At 53.7% G+C, this 22,994-nt stretch overlaps 1 protein-coding gene across 6 annotated transcripts; it reads left to right on the forward strand.

Moving 5' to 3' along the window:
• The first annotated feature begins 593 nt into the window (after positions 1-593).
• SDSL (serine dehydratase like) lies at positions 594-22,261 on the forward strand. 6 transcript variants are annotated; one of them, XM_042911085.1, is made up of 9 exons: positions 10,542-10,664; positions 12,297-12,380; positions 12,720-12,902; positions 13,134-13,173; positions 13,862-14,001; positions 16,781-16,869; positions 17,546-17,773; positions 20,743-20,867; positions 21,926-22,261. In XM_042911085.1, the coding sequence occupies exons 3-9, from the start codon at positions 12,729-12,731 to the stop codon at positions 22,117-22,119; spliced, it is 990 nt and encodes a 329-aa protein (XP_042767019.1). In that variant the 5' UTR covers positions 10,542-10,664; positions 12,297-12,380; positions 12,720-12,728; the 3' UTR covers positions 22,120-22,261. The 6 variants fall into 6 exon arrangements, with proteins under 6 accessions (XP_042767021.1, XP_042767018.1, XP_042767019.1 ...); XM_042911087.1 differs by lacking the exons at positions 10,542-10,664; positions 12,297-12,380 and adding an exon at positions 594-713; XM_042911084.1 differs by lacking the exons at positions 10,542-10,664; positions 12,297-12,380 and adding an exon at positions 9,340-9,420.
• Positions 22,262-22,994: the final 733 nt, after the last annotated feature.

Here is a 22,994-nt window from a genome sequence, read left to right on the forward strand (position 1 = left end):
CTCCGCGGATTAGATGACCCAATAACGCGTCGAACTGCGGGGCCCGGACCGGAGTGGGTGTGCCCACTCCCTGCCCCGTGCCGAGCCTCCTGTCCGTCTGTCTCTGGCCGTGGGCAGGGGTCCGTAGGCCCCCAGGGGTGCTGCGCGCACACACGTCCGGCTCGTCTTTTCCGGCCCCTTCAACAAAGCCCTCTTGTCCCGCTGGCCAGGACGAGAATAGCAATGAGACGGAGGGCCGCGAGGGCACAGACAGCCCGCCCAGCCGTCCCTCTCACGGGGTGCAGCAGGACTGAAGACGCGTGGGCATCGCCAAGCTCCCACGCGGTAGGCACAGCCTCCCTGTGTGCATCTGAGCGTATACAGCCGGCGCTCACGACGCCCAAGCCGCTGCCTGCGGCCCATCCCGTTCCGAGTGCGGCCGTGTGGGGTCTCGCCTAACTCTGGAACCGCCAGGCGACTGGGCATGTTGAGCCCCCTGTCACGGGTGAGCAGACGGGCTCAGGAAGTCGGAGTTCTCGGCAGACGCAGGACTGGGGGGTGGGGGAGGGCGGCCGGGAGCTGCCAGGGGTGGGGCAAGTCGAGTCTGTCTTTCCGGAGACTTCTGCCCGTTGTTTCATTCGCTTCAGCGAGAATGTGTCACTGCTGTGATTTGAAAACCACCCCGTTAAGACAGCCAACTGTGTGAGCGCCCGAAAGAGGAACAAAGGCCACAGGTACGCCCCTGTTGTGGACATCCGCCACTTGCTCCCCTGTGCCCCCTCCCTGGAAGGTCTGGGGGGAGGAGGGGCAGCCGTCCCTGTGCAGACCTCAGCGGGATCAGTTCGGGCCTGTGACTCTCCCGTCCCGAGGTGTGGCAGCTTTCATACAGCAAGTGAGTCACTTTTCTGACGGGCCCACGTTCAAATCCAACTTTGGTCATCGACTTGCTGTGTGACCTCGGACGAGTTACTTAACCTCTCTGTGCCTCGGTTTTTTGTTTTTTTTTTTTTAACTGATAGTAGTGTCCGCTTTGTAGATTTGTTACGAGGATTGAAACCGAACTGGCGTAAAGTTATAAGGATCGTGTCCGGCGAGTGGTGGACCCTTGAGAGGTGATGGTCATCCTTATTTTCTGGTACCCAAGAAGGCGTTTGAGTTCTTAGCTCTGGGTGATGGGGAACAAGGGCTCTTCTCTTCCATCTAGTCCTCCTTTGAAAGGGCTTCAGAAGTAGGGGGCAGAAAGTGCAACTCACCCTCTCCCATTTAGCAGATGGGCAAACTGAGGCCTGGATCTATCCAACGTCGGAAGGCGAGGGGGCAGCACAGTCCCCGTCCCAGGAGGAGGGATGGGAGTCTGGCTGGGGAACCTTGGGCAAGCTGCCTCCCTCTCCCGGGCCTGCTGCTTCTATTACATCACACCTTTTCCAGAAGCGTCCCCGAGGATGGCCAAATCAGCGTGTCCTTGGCCGCGGGAGGCGGGGGTTCTGACGATTGTTTTCACAGCTCAGAGAGGAACGGGCAGCTCCCCTCTCTGTTTGCCCGCCCTGGCTGGAGCCGCCAGCCCTGCAGTCTGCTGATTGGTTAAGATCTCCCGAGCCCGTCAGACCTGGGTTGAAACTGACACCCGGGTGTGACCTCAGAGAAGTCACTTAACTTCCCTGAGCCTCAGTTTCTTGCCCCCAGAAATGGGGACGATGATACCTCCCGGGTCTGGGTATTGCAGCCTCGGGCCGGGCACAGAGGAAGGGATCCATGAATGGTAGCTGCCGTTCTGATCGTCTTCGATCTCATTGTCGTAATCCAGCACCTTCCCACTCTTGCTGGTCCCCTGGCCCTGAATCTCCCTTCCTCATTCATGTTCCCTCCCCAGCCAGTCGTGGCTTAGTGCCTCTTTGGGATTCTGCAGCCTGGCGGCCCCTGGAGTCTCTCCCTGGGAGCTCAGAAGCAGCCTTAGGGCAGGTCTGTACGGACCCCTTCCCTGATGGATTCCCCTCTCTATCCGCCCAACATCCTGTCGGGCACAGGACAGCCCCCCACCAAAGAAACACAAAGGGTTATCTGGCCCCAAATATCAGTAGTGCCAAGGTTAAGAAACCTGCGTAAGGGTAATATGGAATGAGACCCATACCTCCCTCATTCTCCCTTCTCTACTTCTATTAATATGACCAGGAGAAATGAATTAATCCCACCCGGGTGACATGTGCTTTATCTAAAAAGCTGTTGTTCTGTATCCAGCTACTTCCCAACCGACCTCCAGAGAAGTTAAAAGATTTTTTTTTTTTTTCTTGGTGAAATTAACCCAATCAGATAAGGCCTATCTTGTTTTGGACGTGATGCACTTAACCTCTGTGATTTCTACTGTGGGGCTTGGCATTCAGTCCTCTTCGTGTTCACTCGCCTGGCTTCAGTTCATCATTTGATTCGATTGAGACTTTGTGACCCCTCCTTCGGTCATTGGGCAGGGCCGTCTGTAGGGACGCCTCCCGGCTTTGCGTCATCCGAAAATGTGACAACAGTCTCTTTGTGGGCCTTTATGGCTAAAACTGGCCACGGCCAAGGTCAGGACCCCAGGGCCACACTGGGCCTCCCCCTTGGGCTTATCATCACCCATCAATCAACATGTGATGGGTGGAGTTGGCTAGGTCCAGATGGCTTCTGAGGGATTTTGTCCAAAGTTCATAGAAAAATCAAGATATTCGCAGCAGGATTAAGTCTCAGACCACAAACTCCATGTGCAACAAATGGAGACTTCTTTATTTTCCCCTAACCCTGCTTAATTTTTTATTTTAATTATTTTTTTGAATGTTTATTTTATTTATTTTTGAGAGAGAGAGAGAGAGACAGAGACAGAGTGCGAGCGGGGAAGGGGCAGAGAGAGAGCGGGAGACACAGAATCCGAAGGGAGCTCCAGGCTCTGAGCTGTCAGCACAGAGCCCGACGCGGGGCTCGAACTCACGGACCGCGAGATCGTGACCCGGGCCCAAGTCGGACGCTTAACCGACTGAGCCACCCAGGCACCCCCAAGGCTAATTTTTATTTATTTCATGCAGATAATTAGCTGGAGGCAGTGAGGGGTTTCTCCTGCTCACCAGAGACGGCAGGGACATTCAGGGGCCAAGGCGGTACAAGGTGGGGTGCCGGGTGGTTCTCAGCTGTCTGCCCCCTGACCCCAGCTCGCCTGGGGGCCCTTCCTCCTTCCCAGCCACGTGCGTCCTTGTCCTATAGTCTGGGGCCTGTGGCAACTGTTCCAGAGAACGCTTGGAAACTCAAGGTGTCTTCCCCGAGTTGTGGCCACTGCCACAAACCCTTTCTCTTGTTGTTCCCTCCTTTCCCAGAGGCAAAGAGCACCCCCTGCTTGTAGGACGCCCCCCCCACCGCCTCCCCCAGCAGTGGAGCTGGGGAGTAGGTTCCTTCCAACTCTCAACTTTGCGGGACATTCGTGAGCCAAGCTTTGGCAGCTTGCAACTGTCCACCGAGGGAGTGGTGACACCACGGACATCGGCCGATGCCGTCAGTCAGGACTCTTCTTCCCTTGCTTGCTTGCTTGCTTGCTTTCTCCATGTGCCTTTGTCTCTGTCTCTCTCTCCTCCCCGGGGGAGGGAAGTAAGGGGGAGGGAGTGATAAGTTCATAAGCTCCAAAGATTATTCCTCCCTCACACACGCCTCACCGCATGCATTTTCCCGGCCACGCAGACGAATAACCGGCAGAAGGGAAAAACTGTGCTGATGATCCCGGATAGCTCCCGTTCGCTGCCCCTTCTTTATCTGAGGCTTGCAACCGATCTCTTTTCCAGCTTCTTCTCTGTCATCCGCTAGCTTCTCGACATCTCTGTCCCAGGGCTGGGCCTGTTTCTGTCTTCGCTGTGAAACACAGGACTTCTGTGACAGAAGCTCTATGTTAACGGGAATAAAAACAGCCCCATTATGTAAGCCCTCTCGGAGGAGAAGCTTTCTGCACAGAATCTGCTTGTAAGGGGTATTGTTTATTTCCCGCTACTTTTGTAGGTCTGGGGGTAGGGACTTTGAAAAGCCCCTTTTTACATTTTAGAACAGGGTTAGACGGACCGAAAAGGAACTCTAAAACTGTGTAGACAGTGCAGGGACTTCCCGGATACCCGGCTTCCAGTGTCCCCTGTTATTGTGGTACATGTGTCACAGTTACGGATCCAGGACGGGCGCCTGGGGGGCTCAGTCGGCTGGGCGTCCGACTTCGGCTCGGGTCATGACCTCGCGGTTCGCGAGTTCGAGCCCCGCGTCGGGCTCTGTGCTGACAGCTCGGAGCCTGGAGCCTGCTTCGGATTCTGTGTCTCCCTCTCTCTCTGACCCTCCCCTGTTCATGTGCTGTCTCTCTCTGTCTCAAAAATAAATAAAAACGTTAAAAAAATTTTTTTAAATAAAAAAAAAAGATTTTTGATCCGATATCGATACCCTGTTACTCCCTGAAGTCTGTGCTCTATTCAGACCTCCTGGTTCTTCCCTAACGTCCTTCCTTTGCCCCGCAGTCCCATCCAGGGGCACGCACTACGTTTTGTCCTTATGTCTCCTTAAGTCCCTCTTGGCTGTGACATTCCCCAGACTTTTCCTTGCTTTCCATGCCCTTGGCAGTTTCAAATAGTACGGGTCGTGGATTTTGTGTTGTGTTTTGTTTTGTTCTCATGAGTAGGATGGGGTTCGGGGATCCGGGGAGGAAGACCGTGGAGGTGACGCGGTCCTCTCAGCGTTCTCGCATCACGAGAAGGCCATGTCAAACACCGACGTGACTTATCGCTGCTGATACTAACCTTCACTGCCCGGTTGAACTGGTCTTTGTCAGGTGTCTTCGTGTAAAGTTCCCTCTTTTTTCCGGGTATGGGTTTTTTTTTTTTTTTTTTGGAGAGTCAGAGAGCGAATGGGAGAGGGAGAGAGAAAATCTTAGGCAGACTCCGTGCCCAGTACAGGGCCTGACACCGGGCTCGATCCCACGACCCTGGGATCATGACCTGAGCCGAAGTCAAGAGCTGGGCGCTCACCAACTGAGCCACCCAGGCGCCCCAGGTGTGGGAGTTTTAAAAGTTGTGCCCGACTGAAAAAAAAAAAAAAAGTTGCATCCATCTGTATGCCACACGGACCGAGTGTTTGTTTTGGGGACTTACGTCCCTGTTGGGTCGTTGTCTTTCTGTCTGCAGGCCACTCAAATCTGTCTGGCTTGGGGCGAGGGCATCGTTACGCAAAGCCTAAGGATTTCCCGATGCTTCTTGCTTTCCTGGTGACAGTGATATGTCTCCTGTTGGGTCCGCACTGTCTCTTAGATGCTTCAGAATTTTGCTGCCCAATCCGGTCGCCGGGGGCCACTCGCAGTATTTAGGTTTAACGAAGATCGAACAAGACTTATAGTTCAGCTCCCGAGTTGTGCAGACACATCTCACGCGGGCAGCAGCCGTAGGTGGTGATGAGGGGCTAACACATTGGACAGTGCAGGTGACGGGACATTTCCATCCCCGGTTTCATTACGGCCCCCGTGTCTCCTCACCCCTCTCCTCCCTCGTCCCCAGTTCCCAGGTCCCCCAAGGACAACCAACGTGATCAGCATTGTTCTCCACGAGCCTACAGGTATTTATACAACCGCAGGCTGGTATATGACGCACTGTGGGTCACGGTTCTTCGTAAAAAGAAAAGAAGCTCTTATCCACCGTATGTATATATGTTCTCCCCTTCTCACTTACAATGCGTTGTGACTGTCTCTTTGGGCCAATAGAGTTAGAGCTAATTTATTCTCTGCGATGACTGCACAAAATTGCGTGCTGAGAGCGTATTACGACTTAACAACCATTTCCGGATTCAAGGGCGTCCAAGCTTCCAGCTTTTTGTTTCTTTGTTTGCTGTTCCGAACAGGATTCTAAGAAACCTTCTCATACTCATATCCCTACCCTCTGGCACTTTTTACTTTGGAGAGTAAACCTCTTAAATTAATGTTTCTTGGTCAAAGGAATGGGTACGGATTAAATGGTAATCAGTATCGACAGATCTATTTTCCGAAAGGCTGTGGTAATTTCTGGTCGCCCCAGCCACGTACGAGAGAGCCCATTTTCCCTCATGCTCACCAGCCCTGGTTGTTGTCGTTTTCATGCTTTTGAAGAGTTTTTGCCAACCCCATTGTTTTTTTTTTTTCCCCCTAAGTTTATTCATTTTTGAGAGAGAGGGGGAGGGAGGGAGAGAGAGAGTGTGGGAAAGGGTCAGAGTGAGAGGGAGAGAGAGGGAATCCCAAGCAGGCTCCACGCTGCCAGCCTAAGCCAGTCAGGACCCACCCCCCCCACACCCAAAGCTTTTTTTAATGGCATTTTATGGTTGCTCCGATTTTCATCCCTAACACTTTATGGCATCTATGCACTGATATGTCGACTCTAAGCCCCTTGAGGGCCAGGAATGTCTATTTGTTTTCATCTCTCCTTCCCTAGGGTCTAGGTTTTGGTGGTTTGGGGTGATGTTTGCTGAATGCCTAAAGGAAAGGCTTGATTCTGAAAGTCTGGCAAGAATTTCCCTTGGTCTTGCTTGAGGGCAGATGTTAAGCTGTTCCCTTTTTTCTCCCCCACCGCCCCCCCCACCTCCCCCCCACCCCCCCGCCGCTGGCTTCAGCTTCTCCATCCAGAAAGAGGTTGGATTAGGCCCACATAGATTCTTTCAGCTCAGACATGATGGCTGTGGGTTTGTAAGTCTCTGAGGACAAGAGCATCCAGGTTGGATGTGGGCTCCCTTGAAGACTGGCCCTGTGGCCTGCTTGCTGGGCAACTTGGGCCGAGTCGCTCGACCTTTCTGTGCCCTCTGCTTCTCCCTTGATAACTGACTCCTTCTTTTCAAGGGCGAGAGAGAGAGGGAGAGTTCCGGTGTCCAAGGCTCTCAAACTCAGAAATCTCAGGGGCCGGGCGGGGGCCTGTTGGGTGTTGAGGATGCCACAGGGAGGGGTGGGGACGGTGGCGGGTGGAGAGCCACATATACTGTGTTAGAGGACATGGTGGGTTAGCTCCAGTCAGCGGAAATGCGGCCCCCGGGTTTGAGACCCTCTCTGCGCTAGAAGGATTTAGCGTCTTGGCAAGAGTCGAGGGATCCGAGACCTCAGCTGAGATGCCGTGTTGCCTCGGACATCAGAAGACCCGGGTCCACGTCCCAGCTGGGTTACTCGCGGGCTAGGCTAGCCCCGGTCGGTGCAATGCTGCCCCCGTGGCCCGGAAAGTGAATGACACAGAGTCCGGGGTTAAACGGGGGAATCGGGAGGGCCAGTCTCCTGTGTCCGAGGTTCCATCCCTCCTCGCCCTGGCGACAGCAGGGGTGAAGCTGGTAAGAGGAAGCTTAATGAATAACCCGGGGGACTGGCCAGCGTGAGTGTTTGGCGGCTGTGGGCGTCAGGGACAGCGGCTGGCTGACGAACGTAGCTCTGGGCTCCGGGAGGGCACGGGTCAGTGACCCGGGCCACCCCTCCAGTCTTATCTGCCCTCTGATGCAGCCATCCTGGCGTCCCCACTTGGTGCGCTTCTAAGACAGGTGCTCTGGAGCCTGGCCCCTCGGCTTCTGAGCTCTGGCTCTGCCAGTGCTGTGTGACCTCGGGACAGCGGCTTGACCTTTCTGAGCTCGGCCTGGATGCTGACACGCAACGAGTATTCCGTGATCCGACGACGTCGTGTCGCCACACTTCCCACCCTCGCATGCCGCCCCTGTCTGCTGTTCTAGATGTTCCACACGTCTTAACTCACGTGGTCCTCCCTGTAACTCCACCAGAGAGGTTGTGTTCTAGCCCCCTCTTACAGTTGAAGGAACAAAGCACAGAGAGGCGGAGGGACTGACCCGAGTTTGCACAGCGAGGAAGTGGCAGAGCTGGTGTTTGTGCCAGAGGCTGGTTCCGTGGTCTGCGTTCCAGAAACCGCTGCCGTGGCTCCCACTTACTATTCAAACAAACAAAACACAAAACAAAACCTTAAGAACATCATAAAGAAGAGAAAAGACGTGTATAGTATTAAAAAACCCACATATAAGTGGACCTGTGCAGTTCACATCCGTGTGGTTCGAGGGCTATCATGCTTCTTGTTCAAGTCTAAGCTGTTTGCCAAGGCCCCACTCCTCCAGGAAGCCCTCCCTGATTCTCCCCCACCCCCAGCTGCCCTATGCGGACCTTCTGCTCTCTGAATTGGATGTCTTCCTCTCCCCTCCAGGCCAGAGGCCACCTCAGGGCACGAACTGGGTTTTGCCACCTCTGCGTCCCCAGTGCCCCGTCCAGGACAGGATATTTGACGAGGACGGGTACATGTTTCGTGGGAGGATGGCAAGGAAGCTGCCAGAACCCTCATCAAGGGTCATGGCCAAGCAGCTCAACTTGACCGCGAGCAGCCAGGAGTTAATCATCAAGCCTGGGGAGGTCACACGTAGTCCTAGGAGGGCAAAGGACATCTCGGCTGCCAGGTCCTTCCTGGAGCTCACCTCCCGTTTTGTATATAGGGAAACTGAGGCTCAGAGATGGATATGACTAGCTCGGTTTCACCCAGCGAGATGGTGACAAGATATAAATTTGCTCGTGTTATTCCTCCGCCTATAGTCTTCTATGGGTCCCCAGTACCCCTGGGTAAGTTCCAGATTCTGGAGTGGCATAGGCATCCTGCAGACTGTGGTTCCTTGCCCACATCTCCAGCCCCAAACCTGCCGTCCTCCAAGAAATTTCCCAGCCCCCCCGGGGCCAGGTGAGGTGCCTGCTCTGGGCGTCCACAGCCCTCCCCCACCTCTGCCTGATAACATCTGATAGCACACCGATGGTAACTGCTCTCTGGTGGCCCCTTGGGGCTTCATGAGGGCAGGGGACTTGCTGTGTCCTTTGAGGCTAAAGTCCCAGCGCTCGACACATAGTAGGCGTTCAGTACATATTTGTTGACTGAATCAATGGTCAGAGTCATTCATTTGAACCATAATAATTATTTGGGTGCCTGTGTTGGGTGTGAAATATTAGAGGTGAGGAGGGGCTTCAGAGAAAAATTATGCCTTCTCGTGTGACAGATAACAATTGTCTCTTTGTCCTTTGACCTAAGCTGAGCTGACAGTGGCCCAGGGATGGTGGCTTGGCACACAGAGCAGACACTGGACCCTAGGTAAGAGGATTCGGAGATGTCGGTGTCACAGGAGAGCTGGTCCTTGGCCAAGGAGAGTCTAGCTGGGTGGCCTTGGCCAAGAGAGTCTCCCTCTCTGAGCCTCAATTTCTTCATCTGTCCAATGGGACCCTGGACAGCGCACAGCGGGGCAGTGAAGGTTGAATTGAATCTTGTCCCCTTTCTTCCTCCGGCGGGGGAGGTGTCCCTTTAATGGGGGAGGAGGGGCTAAGGCTACAGGAAGTTGCAGGAAACTGTGCAGAGCTGGTGCTCCGGCTGGGCTGGCCGCCCGGGCCGCAGACTGGAGCCAAGCTGGGTCTGAGGACTGTTCGGCTGGAAGGTAATGGGGCCTGGGGCCCGAATGCTGCCCCTGGGGCTGTGTGTGCATGTGCGCGTAGGATAGTCTGGAAGGTTCTGGAGCAAAGTCCATGATGAGTGGACACAAAGTGAGAGGGTACGGGTGCGAAACCTTCCCAGGAACGCTCACTTAACTCGGGGTGCTCTGTGGTCTGGACTGCCTTGGAGAAGAAGGCGGGGTGCCGGGGACTCTGATGGCTGGGGAGCAGGCCCTTCTTGCCAGAGGGGCTTCCTGCCAGGCAAAGCTTCCCGGCGCTCGTCCCAGGGATTTGGCTATGCCACCCAGGTGGCCTCTGGGAAAGCCTGAGGGACAAAGGAGGCAGAAACAGCAGATGACTGTTACCCTAATTCATAGATGCGGCAGGTGAGGCCCGGTGAGGAAGAGGGACGTGGCCAAAGTCGTGCTTGCTGGGACCTGAACCCAAGCCCCGGGCTTCCCACTGCATTGCCCCACAGCCGAGAGGGCCTGGGGCTCCCACCTCAGCCCCAGTGGTTGCCACATATGGTCAGAGCCATGCGTCCCTAGGCCAAGGTCTCACCTTGGCCCCAGACCTCAGTCTGGGAGGCCTGCGTCCTTATGGGCATCTGGGCCTGATAAGGCTGTTGACGGTTTGAGGCTTGTCCATTTGACTGATGCCTGCCGTCCTTCGGTGGGCCGATAGTGTAACTGACAGCACTAGGCGGGCCTGGGAACTGAGCCAGGAGCATTTGGCGCCTAAGGACAACTGGCGATTAGTATGAAATGCTCACAACCCTAACCGTCCCCATCATCGCCATCTAATAGAGAAAGCATGGCACCGTGTTAAGAACACAGATGCCCAAGTGCCCTGCCCGAGTCTGAAGCCTGGCCTTGCCATTTCCAGCTGTGTGACTTTGGGTCGATAACCTAACCTCTCTGGGCCTCAGTCTCGTTGTCTGTACCACGGAGCTAGTGGGTGAACCTACCTCGGGGTTGTTGCGATGATTATATACGACGGCATATAAGGTTCCCGGCACGGTGCCTGGCTGGCAATGGGTTCTTCTCTTTCAGACTCCCTAGGTGTGTGTCTTCCTCCTAGCGACTTTCACCATTTCCGATTATTTTGTTTGTCTATACAGTTATTTGTTGATCGCCGATCTCCCCCATCAGCTCCAAGAGTAGATGTCTGTCCTGCTCACCGTGGTCTCCCCAGTTCCTAGGTCAGGGCCTGCACCTCGTGGGTGCCCTACAGACATGCTACAGTGAGGGTAAGCACGCCCGCCCTGTGACAAGGCCCCAGTGAGGAAATGCCTCTAGAGGACTCCCCTGATGTCTGGCATATACTGGGGACTCAACAAAGGGGGCTATTATTATTGTGAATGCACAGCATACCCTGCGAGTCTGGGGACTGTTATTAGTCTCATTTTACAAAAGAGAATACGGCACAGAGAAGTTGAGACACTTGTTGGAGTCACACAGCTAGGAAGGCAGAGCTGGTTTCTAACTTTGGTCTCTGATTCAGCCCAGAGCCCGGGGCCAAGGTGAGGCCCAGGCTGAGGTATGCTGAGCTTGGGTGACCCACGGGGCCGTCTTCGTCAATGCCATGCTCAGTTTGCGAAGTGCCCCTGATGGAACTGGGTGGAGGTGCCTCAGACTCTGCTCTAACCAGGGAATCCCAGGGCCATCCCAGCAAGGGCCCCAGGTCAACTCCAGGGGCAGGAGCCCTGGAACTCTGGTGGGGCAGGGGCGCAATGTGACCAAGTAAGGGTGGACAAGAGCCCCTTCCCCCCCCCCCCCCCCCGGGCGGTGAAAGCTGCAGCGCTCCTCCTACTGGCCAACAGCGGAACTGCAGGGGTTGGCCCAATGCTTTTTCTGCCCCCAGTGAAAAAGAGGGGTTGCTTTTGCACTAACGGGGCCTTTGCTCAAAACCTCCCGATGGCTTCCCGCTGCAAGCAGAATTAGAAGAACATTCCAGTTCCTCCCCGTGGTCTGGTAGGCCCTTCCAGAAGTCCCTGCCCAGCCCTCCTTGCTCGCCTCCTGCGCCCAACCCCCTTATCCCTGCACTGGAATCTCCCCAAGTTCATTTCTCTCTCAAGGGGTTTCCACCCCTGTTCCCTCTGCAGGAATGCTTTTCCCTGGGCTCCCTGTTGTCCCTCATCTCCAACATCCCTGTTGGAGAACCTGCAGATCGAAAGAGAATTCAAAGACCTCTCAACCAACGCACACGCGCAGATCCGATCTGCATCCTGGTTCAAACTGTTAGAAACCCCAAATCACTGACAGCAAAACCAGCCATTTATCCAGCTTAATGAGAGGGAGGGAAAGGTGAACATTCACCAGGTATTTGATGATAATAAGAGATGATTAATAATATTTTTGGAAGTGATAATGGTATTTGACGATTAAAAAAAACCTTAGCATCCTTAAGGTGTAATTTCCATAAAATAAAATGAGCCCACTTTGAGTTAGAATTCAGTGAGTTTGCCCAAACGTATACAGTTATGAAACCACGTGGCTACCTTGTTGGAAAAGAGTTCTTCACTTTCAGAGATGTGTGCTGAAGTATTTGCAGATGAAATAATACAGGAGGGAAATGTAATAATAATAATAATGATAAATAGGGGCACCCGGGTGGCTCAGTCGGATAAGCCTCTGACTCTTGATTTCCGCTCCGGTCATGATCTCACGGTTCATGGATTCAAGCCCCACGTCCGGCCACCGCTGGCAGTGGGGAGCCTGCTTGGGATTCTCGGTTTCTCCTCTCTCTCTGCCCCTCCCCTGCTCACATTCTGTCTGTCTGTCTCTCTCTCTCTCAAAAATAAATAGATTTTAAAAAATTTAAAATACTGCCTCCTGCCCCTGTCACCCCTGTTTGACATTTTGCGATCCTGTCTCCGCAGCTAGAATGTGAGCTCTGGCCAAGCAGGGGCTGCTTCTGACTTGGGCACTCCTGGGTCGCCAAACCTGGAACTTCCTGGCACATAGTAGGTGCTCAAGAAAAGGGTTTTTTTTTTTTTTTTGCAGCCTGCTTGAATGAATGAATGATGAGTGAATGAATGAATGAATTCTACTCTCATTCATTCATCCCCAGGTACTGGCCACGTTCTACATCCCCAGCACTGTGGGCAACGCCCGTTACAGAGTGAAACCTGGTGGTCCAGACGGGGACACTGAGCAGCTAGGTGCCTGGAGTGTCACAGCTCCGCAGCCAGATAGGGCTGAGGGCCCTAGCCGAGGCTCTTCTCCCTCTTTCCCTCCTCTGTCCCAGTTAAGGGGTCTCCTGCTGGAGCAGCCTGGGCTATGACCGTCGCGTTCTTCTGCAGGCTGCTGGAATGGAGAGCCCCCTGGCAGACTGTGCTCAGGGTGGGCATTTCCATGTGGTCACTCCTCTGCTGGAGAGCCGGGCACTATCCCAGGTGGCAGGCACGACCGTCTTCCTCAAGTGTGAGAACGTGCAGCCGGCCGGCTCCTTCAAGATCCGGGGCATTGGGCATTTCTGCCAGGAGGTGAGGTGTTGGCAGGAGAGGAGAAGTGAGGGCGGAGGGGAAGGAGGAGGAGGCGGGGGATGGATGCCGGCTGGATGGGGGGCAAGGGCAGGAGGGGAGAAGCAGACTTGTACAGATGGGAGGGGCAGGACGAGGGGTGAGGAGAGGGCTGGGGACGGTCTGAGTCCATCCCGCACAGGCTCTGTGACGTCTGCTTGGGTCAGCCCCTAAGCTCATTCCTTCTCTTCCCAGGCGGTCAAGAAGGGATGCAGACACTTGGTGTGCTCCTCAGGTGACCCTCAGGGCTGGGTCCTCAGCTCTGGGTGTGGGGGAGGAAGAGCTGGAGCAGCAGCAGTAGATGTCCGGGGATCAGCCTCCTCCCGAAGGTCCCGCCTCATCAAGGTCATGGTCAGGTGGCCACTGTCCTCTGCCCGCCCTCTTCCCATCATTCAGGACTTGTGGCAGAAGTGACCAAAACCCAATTTATACAGGCTTAAGCTATAGGTTCCAAGAATGGAAAATTCTTGGGATAAGTGGCTTTCAGGTACAGCTGGATCCAGGAGCTCCCCTTTGTATTTCTCCTTCTCTTGGCTTGTCTTTCCTGTGTACTAGCTTTAATCTCACGCAGACCTCAGAGCAGCAAGATGGCCATCAGGAGTTCCAGGCTTGCCTCCTGTCATCCTATCAGCCCTAGTGAAAAGGGAACACCCCTTCTGGCTGGTTCTCCTCAATCCATGAATTGGTCTTTTGCACCCGTCTTGGGTCATGTTCTCATCCCTAAAACAGTCACAGGTTAGGGGACTGAGTTCTCTGATTAACTCATTCTAGGTCACATATCCACCTCTGGGACCAGAAAGAGCACAGAAGGTGGGGCATATGAGCGTGGGGAAGGAGTGGCTCACAAAGGGAAGTAGCGGGGAGGGGGGAGAGTGTGTTAATGAGCCAAAACCACGCTGACCACCCTTCCAATTCTTCCACAGGGGGCAACGCAGGCTTTGCTGCTGCTTATGCCGCTCGGAAGCTGGGCATCCCTGCCACCATTGTGCTCCCTGAGGGCACCTCCCCTCACGTGGTGAGGAGGCTGCAGGGGGAGGGGGCTGAAGTCCAGCTGGCTGGAAAGGTAAGGACCCCAGGAAGGAGAAGCCGGATGGAGTGGGCTGTCCCCCTTTACCCTCCACTCACCCCTAAGAGATGGTATCTGCCCCCCCCCCCCCCCGACCGCCATCCACACACATTTTTAAAGGCTGGCCTGGAGCCCAGCCTTCTCTTAGGATGGCTGAGCCGAGGGGCAGGAGCGAGGCATGATGTATATTGAGGGCTAGCGCTTCCCGCCTCTACCTACCCCTCCTTGCCCTGCGTGGGCCCAGGAGAAACAGGAAGCTAATGGGCCAGGAGTGTGCCCGTGTCCTCACATCCTCACTAACACTTGGCCTTATTCGTCTGAAAATTGTTGGCATTTGATGAGACAAAAAGCGTAGAGAAAGATCACGGTGGCATCATTTCTCATTCTGAGACCACCCCAGTGAGAAAGGGGCCCGCCGTCAGGGATATCGCTGGCTCATCTCGTTACTGAAGAAACAGAGATGCAACTATGTAATCCTTCTACCTTCCTGGAAGGAAGGAAAAAAAGCATCCTTGGAAAAGAGAATTTTTTAAAGCATCAGAATTAAAACTAAAAACCATACCATGGTACCTGAGACCTGGTGTCCAAATATTCAGTGCCCAGTTTCCTTCCTTCCTTTCTTCCTCCTTTCTTCTAGTTATTCATCCGTTCAACCATCCTCCCATCCATTACCCTCTTTCCCTCCCTCCCATCCATCCATCCATCCATCCATCCATCCATCCATCCATTTATCCATCCATCCCTCATCACCTTTCCTCCCTTTGTCCCTTCCTTTCTCCCTCCTTTCTACTCCTTCCTTCCTTCCTTCCTTCCTTCCTTCCTTCCTTCCTTCCTCCCTCCCTCCCTCCCTCCCATCCATCCATCCATCCATCCATCCATTTATCCATCCATCCCTCATCACCTTTCCTCCCTTTGTCCCTTCCTTTCTCCTTCCTTCCTACTCCTTCCTTCCTTCCTTCCTTCCTTCCTTCCTTCCTTCCTCCCTCTCTCCCTCCCTCCCTCCCTCCCATCCATCCATCCATCCATCCATCCATCCCTCATCACCTTCCCTCCCTTTGTCCCTTCCTTTCTCCCTCCTTTCTACTCCTTCCTTCCTTCCTTCCTTCCTTCCTTCCTTCCTTCCTTCCTCTCTCCCTCCCTCCCTCCCTCCCATCCATCCATCCATCCATCCATCCATCCCTCATCACCTTCCCTCCCTTTGTCCCTTCCTTTCTCCCTCCTTTCTACTCCTTCCCTCCTTCCTTCCTCTCTCCCTCCCTCCCATCCATCCATCCATCCATTTATCCATCCATCCCTCATCACCTTCCCTCCCTTTGTCCCTTCCTTTCTCCCTCCTTTCTACTCCTTCCTTCCTTCCTTCCCCCCTCCCATCCATCCATCCATCCATTTATCCATCCATCCCTCATCACCTTCCCTTCCTTTGTCCCTTCCTTTCTCTCTCCTTTCTACTCCTTCCTTCCTTCCTTCCTCTCTCCCTCCCTCCCATCCATCCATCCATCCATCCATCCATCCAATATTCATTGAACTTCTATGTGCCTGTAGTATGTTAGAGCCAGCGATATAGAGATAGTAAGCCATGGTCTCTACTCTTGCAAAACTCCCCGATGTTGGGGAGACACACAGATAAGCAGATGGTGACAAGAGAATGTGGTAAGTGTTGTGATGGGAAGCACAGGGCCCTGAGGAAGAACAGAGAAGGTATACTGTTTTAATCAGTGATTGCTGCTAGATAATGCTGCGTAACAAGCAGCCCCCACATATCAGGGGCTTATGAGAAACATGATCTGTCTTGCTCATGGGCCTGTGCGTGGGCCAGGGTGGCTCTGCTTCAGGCTGCAGACGGGATTAAGCTCTGCACGTGTGCCCCTCATCCGTCTTGACCAGTGGCCACCTGGGACTTGTTCTTCTCAAGGTGAATGTCAGGAAGAGTGAGAGCAGAGTGCCTCTCAAGGCCGTGGCTCAGAACTGTTGTGCTGTCGCTTCTGTCACATGGCATTGGCCAAAGCAAGTTCCACACTGGGACCTACATCAATTGGTGGTGGAGAATGTCCTCTGCCCTCTCTAGTGGGAAGAACAGTGGTCACGTGGCAAAAGGCATGGTGTGTGAGTGTAATGGAGGGAAGGAACTGGGCAGTGGTCCAAACTACCGCCCGGCTGTGCCTCAGATTTGGGGAGATGACCCAGGAAAGTCTCCCCAAGAAGGGTCCCCTGGGTTGGGTCTTGAGAGGGGAATACAAGTCCTCCCATTGGAGAAAGGGCAGAGGGGGTCGTGGGCAGAAGAAAGAGCGAGGGAAAGGCATGGATGGGGATGAGCATTGGTGCATTCCATTCCCCTGGGGGGGGGGGGATGACAGGTGAGGCCCGAGAGTGGGGGTGGGGATGGCCGCCTCAGCAGCAGGGTGGCTTGCGGGTCAGGCTGGCACAGGTTTTCATCTGAGGGCAATGGGGAGCCATGACAGGATTTTGAGCAGGGGAGGGACACGATGGGACCCTTACTCGGGCAACGGACAGGAGGCAGGAAAGCCTGTGAGGAGGCAGCTGGTCCAGGTGAGTCAAGGGCCACATGGTTTTGAATCTCATCTTTGTTTCAATGACTCAAGAGAATGAGGCCCATCTCTGCGGTTAGATTAGAAATTCCTTGTGGACAGAGACCATTTCTTTGCTTTCTCTGCGTCCCCTGGCACGGGACTGGGGCCATCCAGGAGACCTCAGGCTCTGCTCCAGCCTCCGAGTGGTCTGATGCCTGGGCCTTCTGAGACCCTCGGTTTCTCTTTAGGTCTGGGACGAGGCCAGTCTGAAGGCGCAAGAGTTGGCCAAGAGGGACGGTTGGGTGAACGTCCCTCCGTTTGACCACCCCCTGATCTGGTAAGGTTGCTGTCCCTCCCTCATAGAGCTGAGAGCCCAGACCCTCGTTGCGTTGGCGTCCTCCCAATGTACAGAAGGGAAAACTGAGGCCTAGAAAGGAGAAGATGCTTGGAAGCCAGGCACACTGGGGTTCAGGCCCTGCTTCTGTCACTTGTGAGTTGTGGGACTTGGCAAAGTATCTCACCACCCCATGCCTCAGTTTCCACATGTATAAAATGGAAATGTTAATAACAAATCCTGTTTATGGCATGCACTTTGGGATGCATTTAATCCATTTGATCCTCCCCAAAGCCCTAGAGGTGAGTGTTTTATGCCCATTTCACAGGCACAGAGGGGTCAAGGAACTTGCCTGAGATCACACAGCTAGTACGTGGCCAAGACATCGGGTCCCAGGCCCAGAACTTGAGTCAGCTGGTTCCAAGTGACATGCTGGTCTCCTCTTAAGCACACACTAACTACCCATTTCCAAGGTTGTGGAGGGGATTAAACGGGACAGTGTCTGAGAACGTGCCTGGAAAGAATGAGTGAATGAATACATTGAATGAATGAAAGCTGAGTGAACTAAGTGTTCCTGGGTCTCCTCTCCCCTTGATGCGGGTGGGGATTGGGGTGGTGATGAGGAGAGTTTGTGTATATGTGGGGAGACCTTGCTCAACCTGCTTCCTCCTTCCCCCAGGGAAGGCCATGCCAGCCTGGTGCGAGAGCTGAAGGCAGCACTGGGGACCCCACCGGGGGCCCTGGTGCTGGCAGTAGGCGGTGGAGGGCTCCTAGCTGGCGTGGCAGCTGGCCTCATAGAGGTGGGCTGGCAGCATGTGCCCATCATCACAGCAGAGACCCAAGGGGCATACTGTTTCAATGCAGCCATCAAGGCAGGCAAGCTAGTCACACTGCCAGACATCACCAGGTAGGTGTGGGCTGGGGGCATTTGTGGGGGGCTGGAGGATGGGGGTGTTAGTGTCACTGGGCTTCTCAGTCCCAACCGGTGGAGGCAGGGTGTACACAAGAGGTTCTACTTCACCTGGGGACCCCGACCATGGAAATGTGGATCTCACTTAGAAGGTGATGCCAAACAAGGAGATGAAGGATATGATCTGTTTAAGTTTCATGAATTAATAAAACAAGTTTCATTGGTATGTACCGTTAAAAAGGAAGTTAAGTATGTTGCAGGTAAGGTAGAAAATGTAGGCAAGCAATAAGCAACAGAAAACAAAATGGCACCTTCAATCCCACCATCCAAAGATGAACAATGGGCTACATTTTCCTAGTCTTTGTTTTCCCCTTGTGCATGCATAGTTACACACAAGTAAAATGTGCCTGGCATATACAGTAGGTGCTCAACAAATGTTTGTGAAATGAATGAGTGAATTTGTATATGTATATGTATTTGTACATATATATGTATATATATATAATTTATTTATATATAAAATTTATTTATTTTGAGAGGAAGAGTGAGAGAGAGAGAGAGCGAGAGCGAGCACAAGCTGGGGAAGGTCAGAGAGAAGGAGAGAGAGAGAATCCCAAACAGGCTCTGCACCTCAGCATAGAGCCCGATGCAGGGCTTGAATTCATGAACTGTGAGATCATGACCTGAGCTGGGATCAAGAGTCAGACACTTAACTGACTGAGCCACCCAGGCGCCCCCTAAGTCATCTATATTAAGCACCTATTGTGTAAGGTTCTGGGTGGCCAGTTAGAGAAACAACTCAGTCCTTACCTCAAGAACTCTATCTGGGGGCACCTACGTGGCTCAGTCAGTTAAACATCTGACTTTGGCTCAGGTCATGATCTCATGGTCCGTGAGTTCGAGCCTCACTTCAGGATCTGAGCTGTTGGCACAGCATGGAGCCTGCTTCTCTCTCTCTCTTTCTCTCAAAAATAAATAAACATAAAAAATATTAAAAAAAAATAAATTAGGAATGCCTGGGTGGGTCAGTCAGTTAAATGCCCGACTTCAGCTCAGGTCAGGATCTCGCAGTTCATGAGTTCGAGTCCTGCATTGGGCTCTGTGTTGACTGACAGCTCGGAGCCTGGAGCCCGCTTCAGATTCTGTGTCTCCCTCTCCCTCTGTCCCTCCCTGGCTTGTGATCTCTCTCTCAAGAATAAATAAACATTAAAAAAATTTGAAAAAATTAAATTAAATTAAAAAAAAAAGAGAGAGAATTCTATCCGGATATATGAGTCTCCTTCTTGTCTTTCTGGTTACCATCTCTCCTCCTTTCTGGCCCCACCCACCCTCCAGCATCTCTGTACTGCTTTTTTCCTGGAAATTATTTGTGCCTCTAATCTCTGAGCCTTTCTTGTCCTTTCCACCTGAAATACCAGCCTTTCTTGCATTGATGAAATCCTCCGTGGCTCAGCCAGGCAGTTGCCACCCAGTATATAGTTGACCTATAATACTCTATTCATTTCCGGTGTACCTCATAGCGACCCGGGAAGCCTATACATTACGCTGCGCTGGCCGCCATGAGTGTTGTCGCCATCTGTCACCACACAAAGCTATTACCGTATCGTTGACTCGGTTCCCCATGCTGTCCTTTTCATCCCCTTGGCTGGTTAATTTCATAACTGGAAGTTTGTACCTCTTCCTCTTCTTCACCTGTATCGCCCATCCCCCCAGCCCCCTCCCCTCTGGCAACCACTAGTGGGTCTTTGTAGTTGTGAGACCATTTCTCTCTTGTTGCTGTTGGCTTTATTCTTGGCGATGGCGATGATAATAACCACCACTAAGCCTTCTGTAGAACTCACATCTAGTGAAATGCCAGGCTCTCAAATCTTTTAGGCCCTTGAAATGTTCGAAGTCCGTCCCCAGGACAATCTCATGATTATCTGCATTTTTCAGATTGAGGATACTGAGGCTCAGAGAGGTGAAGTGACTTTCCCAAGGTCACACTGCTAGCTCAGAGCCAAGGTTTCAAACCAGGCAGCCTGGCTCCCGAATCTATGCTCTGGGCCCCTCGGGACGCAGAGCCAGCTGTGATGGACTCGGCAAAGTCTCTCCTGGGCCTGAGGCAAACTGCCCAGCTCCGGAAAGTGCCAGCAGGTAGGTGATCCCAAGCACAGAGATAAGAAGCAAGGACCTTGGAGCCAGACTGCCTGGATTTGATTCCACGTTCTGCTACTGACTCACTGCGTGTCCTGGAATCAGTTACTTATTCCCCCCGAGCCTCAATTTCCTCTCTGTAAAAGGGAGTTCATAAATTTCTTTCTTTAAAAAAAATTTTTTTAAATGTTTATTTATTTTTGCGAGCAAGAGACTGAGTGCAAGAGGGGAAGGGGCAGAGAGAGAGGGAGACACGGAATCCGAAGCGGGCTCCAGGCTCCGAGCTGGCAGCACAGAGCCCGACGCGGGGCTCGAACTCACAAGCCGTGAGATCATGACCCGAGCCGAAGGCGGACGCTCAACCGACTGAGCTCCCCAGGCGCCCCAAGAGTTCATAAATTTCTAACTCAAGGGGGGATCATGAGAATTGAAAGAGAAAATGCATCTATCACCCTGCAGATACTCAGCAAGTATTAGTTATTGTGCAGACGTGATAAATAGTTATTAATGAATAAGATGCAAAAAAAAAAAAACAAACCCATTTCTGTGCTTGGGTTTCTGGGGTCCGTGCAAAGGAAGGGCACACTCATGGTTATCGAGTGGGAGGGAGTGAGGTGCATTTGTCCGCCATTCGTGGGACACCCGATCGTTGAGCACGTCCTCTGGGCCCGTGCTGTGCTAGCCTCTTACAGGGCTGAGCCGCGACTCATGGCTGGATGGGAGGGGGCCCTGGGGCTTGGAGGGCTGGGTCCGCGAAGGCGGAGGTCCGAGGATTCACCAGCTCTTCCCCACACCCCTGCGCTCCCTGTCCTGCCTGCCCCCTCCTGCAGCGTGGCCAAGAGCCTGGGTGCCAAGACTGTGGCCAGGAGGGCCCTGGAGTGCACGAAGGAGCTGGAGATCTTCTCTGAGGTAGTGGACGATGCCCAGGCCGTGAGTGCTGTGCAGAAGTTCCTGGGTGAGTGAGCCTTGCCCTCCCTCCCCAGGCTCGGAGACTCATGAGGTCCCTGGGCCCCTAGAGGTAGCGTGTTCTCTCTTGTCTGTATCCTCAGTGCCTGCCACGGGGCTGGGCGTGCGGTGCTTACCAAATAACTGCACGTTGAGTGCACAGAAGGGGCGTGTGCCGGGCCGTCTCTAGCCTCCAGGCTTCCATGTGTACCTTCTTCCTTCCGGCCGCCCATCCCTGGCCCCTGTCGATTTCGTGTGACTCAGGGCTACTCAGTCATCACGGCACCTGCTCCGGGCAGCCTCCTCCGGTCTCCCACCCACATCCTGCCGGGGTTAGAGACGTCCCAGGCATCAGTTTGTCTGTTCATACCTGCCTGGTCCTTATTCATCCACGGCACTAGATGTAGCCCCCGTGAGGGTGGGGCCTGCTGTGTCCTGTGTACTGTTGTGTCCCCAGAGCCTTCCTAGCATAGGGCCTGGCAGGGAGTGGGCACTCAATAAATATTTGTTGAATGAATGGGTGAACGTATGAGTGAGTGGAAAGGTAGATAATGGATGGATGGGTGGGTGGGTGGATAGATGGATGGATGGACACGTTGATTAATGGACACATTGACGGATGGACAGACAGTCCAATGATGGATAGGGGGATGGATGGATGAATGCATGGATGGATAGATGGACGGACGGATGGATGGATGGACACATTGATTGATAGATACACTAATGGATGGACAGACAGACAGTCCCGTGATGGATAGGGGATGATGGATGAATGGATGGATAGATAGATGGATCCGTTGATTGATGGACACGCTGATGGATGGACAGACAGACAGTCCCATGATGGATAGAGGGATGGATGGATGGATAGATAGATGAAAGGTGGATGGATGGATGGATAGATGGTCAGATTGATGGATGGAGAGGGGGTCAGCCAAATGATGGATTGCGAGATGGCTGGCTGGCTGGCTTCATGGATTTGCAGTGCCCAGAGCCTAGTGAGCACTGACTGGTTCCTCCTCCCTTTCTCTCTTCTCATCCACCCCCGTCCCCTCCTCCGGGCAGACGACGAGCGCATGTTGGTGGAGCCTGCCTGCGGGGCAGCTCTGGCTGTCATCTACTCAGGCCTCCTGGGGAGGCTCCAGGCTGAGGGCCGCCTGAGCCCCTCCCTGGCCTCGGTCGTGGTCATTGTGTGTGGAGGCAACAACATCAACAGTCAAGGGCTGCAGGCCCTGAAAGCCCAGCTGGGTCAGAGCTGAGGGCCCCTCCTCCGGACGGACACACCCGCAGGTGGCCGAGGGGCCTCTGGGCTCGTGGATGGCGCAGCCGCCTCCTACAGGAAGCCCTCCTGCTCCCTGTGACTCCCCGCAGCCCTGGCCAATAAACCCTTTCTGAGTTGAATTTGTGATTCCAGCTGGTCCGGTCTCTCCTCGAGGCTGGCTCTGCGGTGAGGCGCCTCTTTCTACATCACATGGTGATGATAGCAAGGAAGCAAAACTTGGGTCTCTAAGGGAATCCCGTCATGCGGAACCCCCTCAGGGCTTTCCTCCCTGGGGGACCCGCTCGGGAGGAGGGGGACCTCAGGCCTGGGTAGGCAAGGACAATATCACCAGTCTTTACCGAGCGCTTTTTGTTAAAAAAAAAAAAAAAAAGTTTTAACCTTTATTCATTTTTGAGGGACAGAGACAGAGTGTGAGTGAGTGAGAGGCAGAGAGAGAGAGGGAGACCCAGAATCCGAAGGGAGCTCCAGGCCCTGAGCTGTCAGCACAGAGCCCGACGCGGGGCTCGAACCCACGGATTGTGAGACCATGACCTGAGCCGAAGGCGGACGCTCAGCTGACTGAGCCACCCAGACGTCCCTTTACCAAGTGCTCTCTATGCATTTGCTTCTTTAATGTTCACAAAGGTCCTTATGAAGCAGAAACCATTATTATCACCCCCGTTCTAAAGATGGGGAAACTGAGGCACAGGAAGGTGACCGAACCCACTCAAGGTCATAGCTGGAGTGCGGCCCAGCCAGGCTCAAACCCTGTGATTTTCAATATGACACCTTTGTGTGCAGGTCGGTGGTGGCGGGACATCGGGGAAGGAGGGAGGACCTCCAGGTTGGTTCGGATACACCTGTGGGTCACAA

This window comes from Panthera leo, chromosome D3 (genome assembly GCF_018350215.1).
Source record: "Panthera leo isolate Ple1 chromosome D3, P.leo_Ple1_pat1.1, whole genome shotgun sequence".
Classification (NCBI taxonomy): Eukaryota; Metazoa; Chordata; class Mammalia; order Carnivora; family Felidae; genus Panthera; species Panthera leo.

Coding starts and splice junctions, on each gene's coding strand:
- SDSL (XM_042911087.1), top strand. CDS start 12,729: ATGGAGAGCCCCCTGGCAGACTGTGCTCAGGGTGGGCATTTCCATGTG. Junction 17,774..20,742: donor ACACTGCCAGACATCACCAG/GTAGGTGTGGGC, acceptor CCCCTCCTGCAG/CGTGGCCAAGAGCCTGGGTG. Junction 20,868..21,925: donor TGCTGTGCAGAAGTTCCTGG/GTGAGTGAGCCT, acceptor TCCTCCGGGCAG/ACGACGAGCGCATGTTGGTG.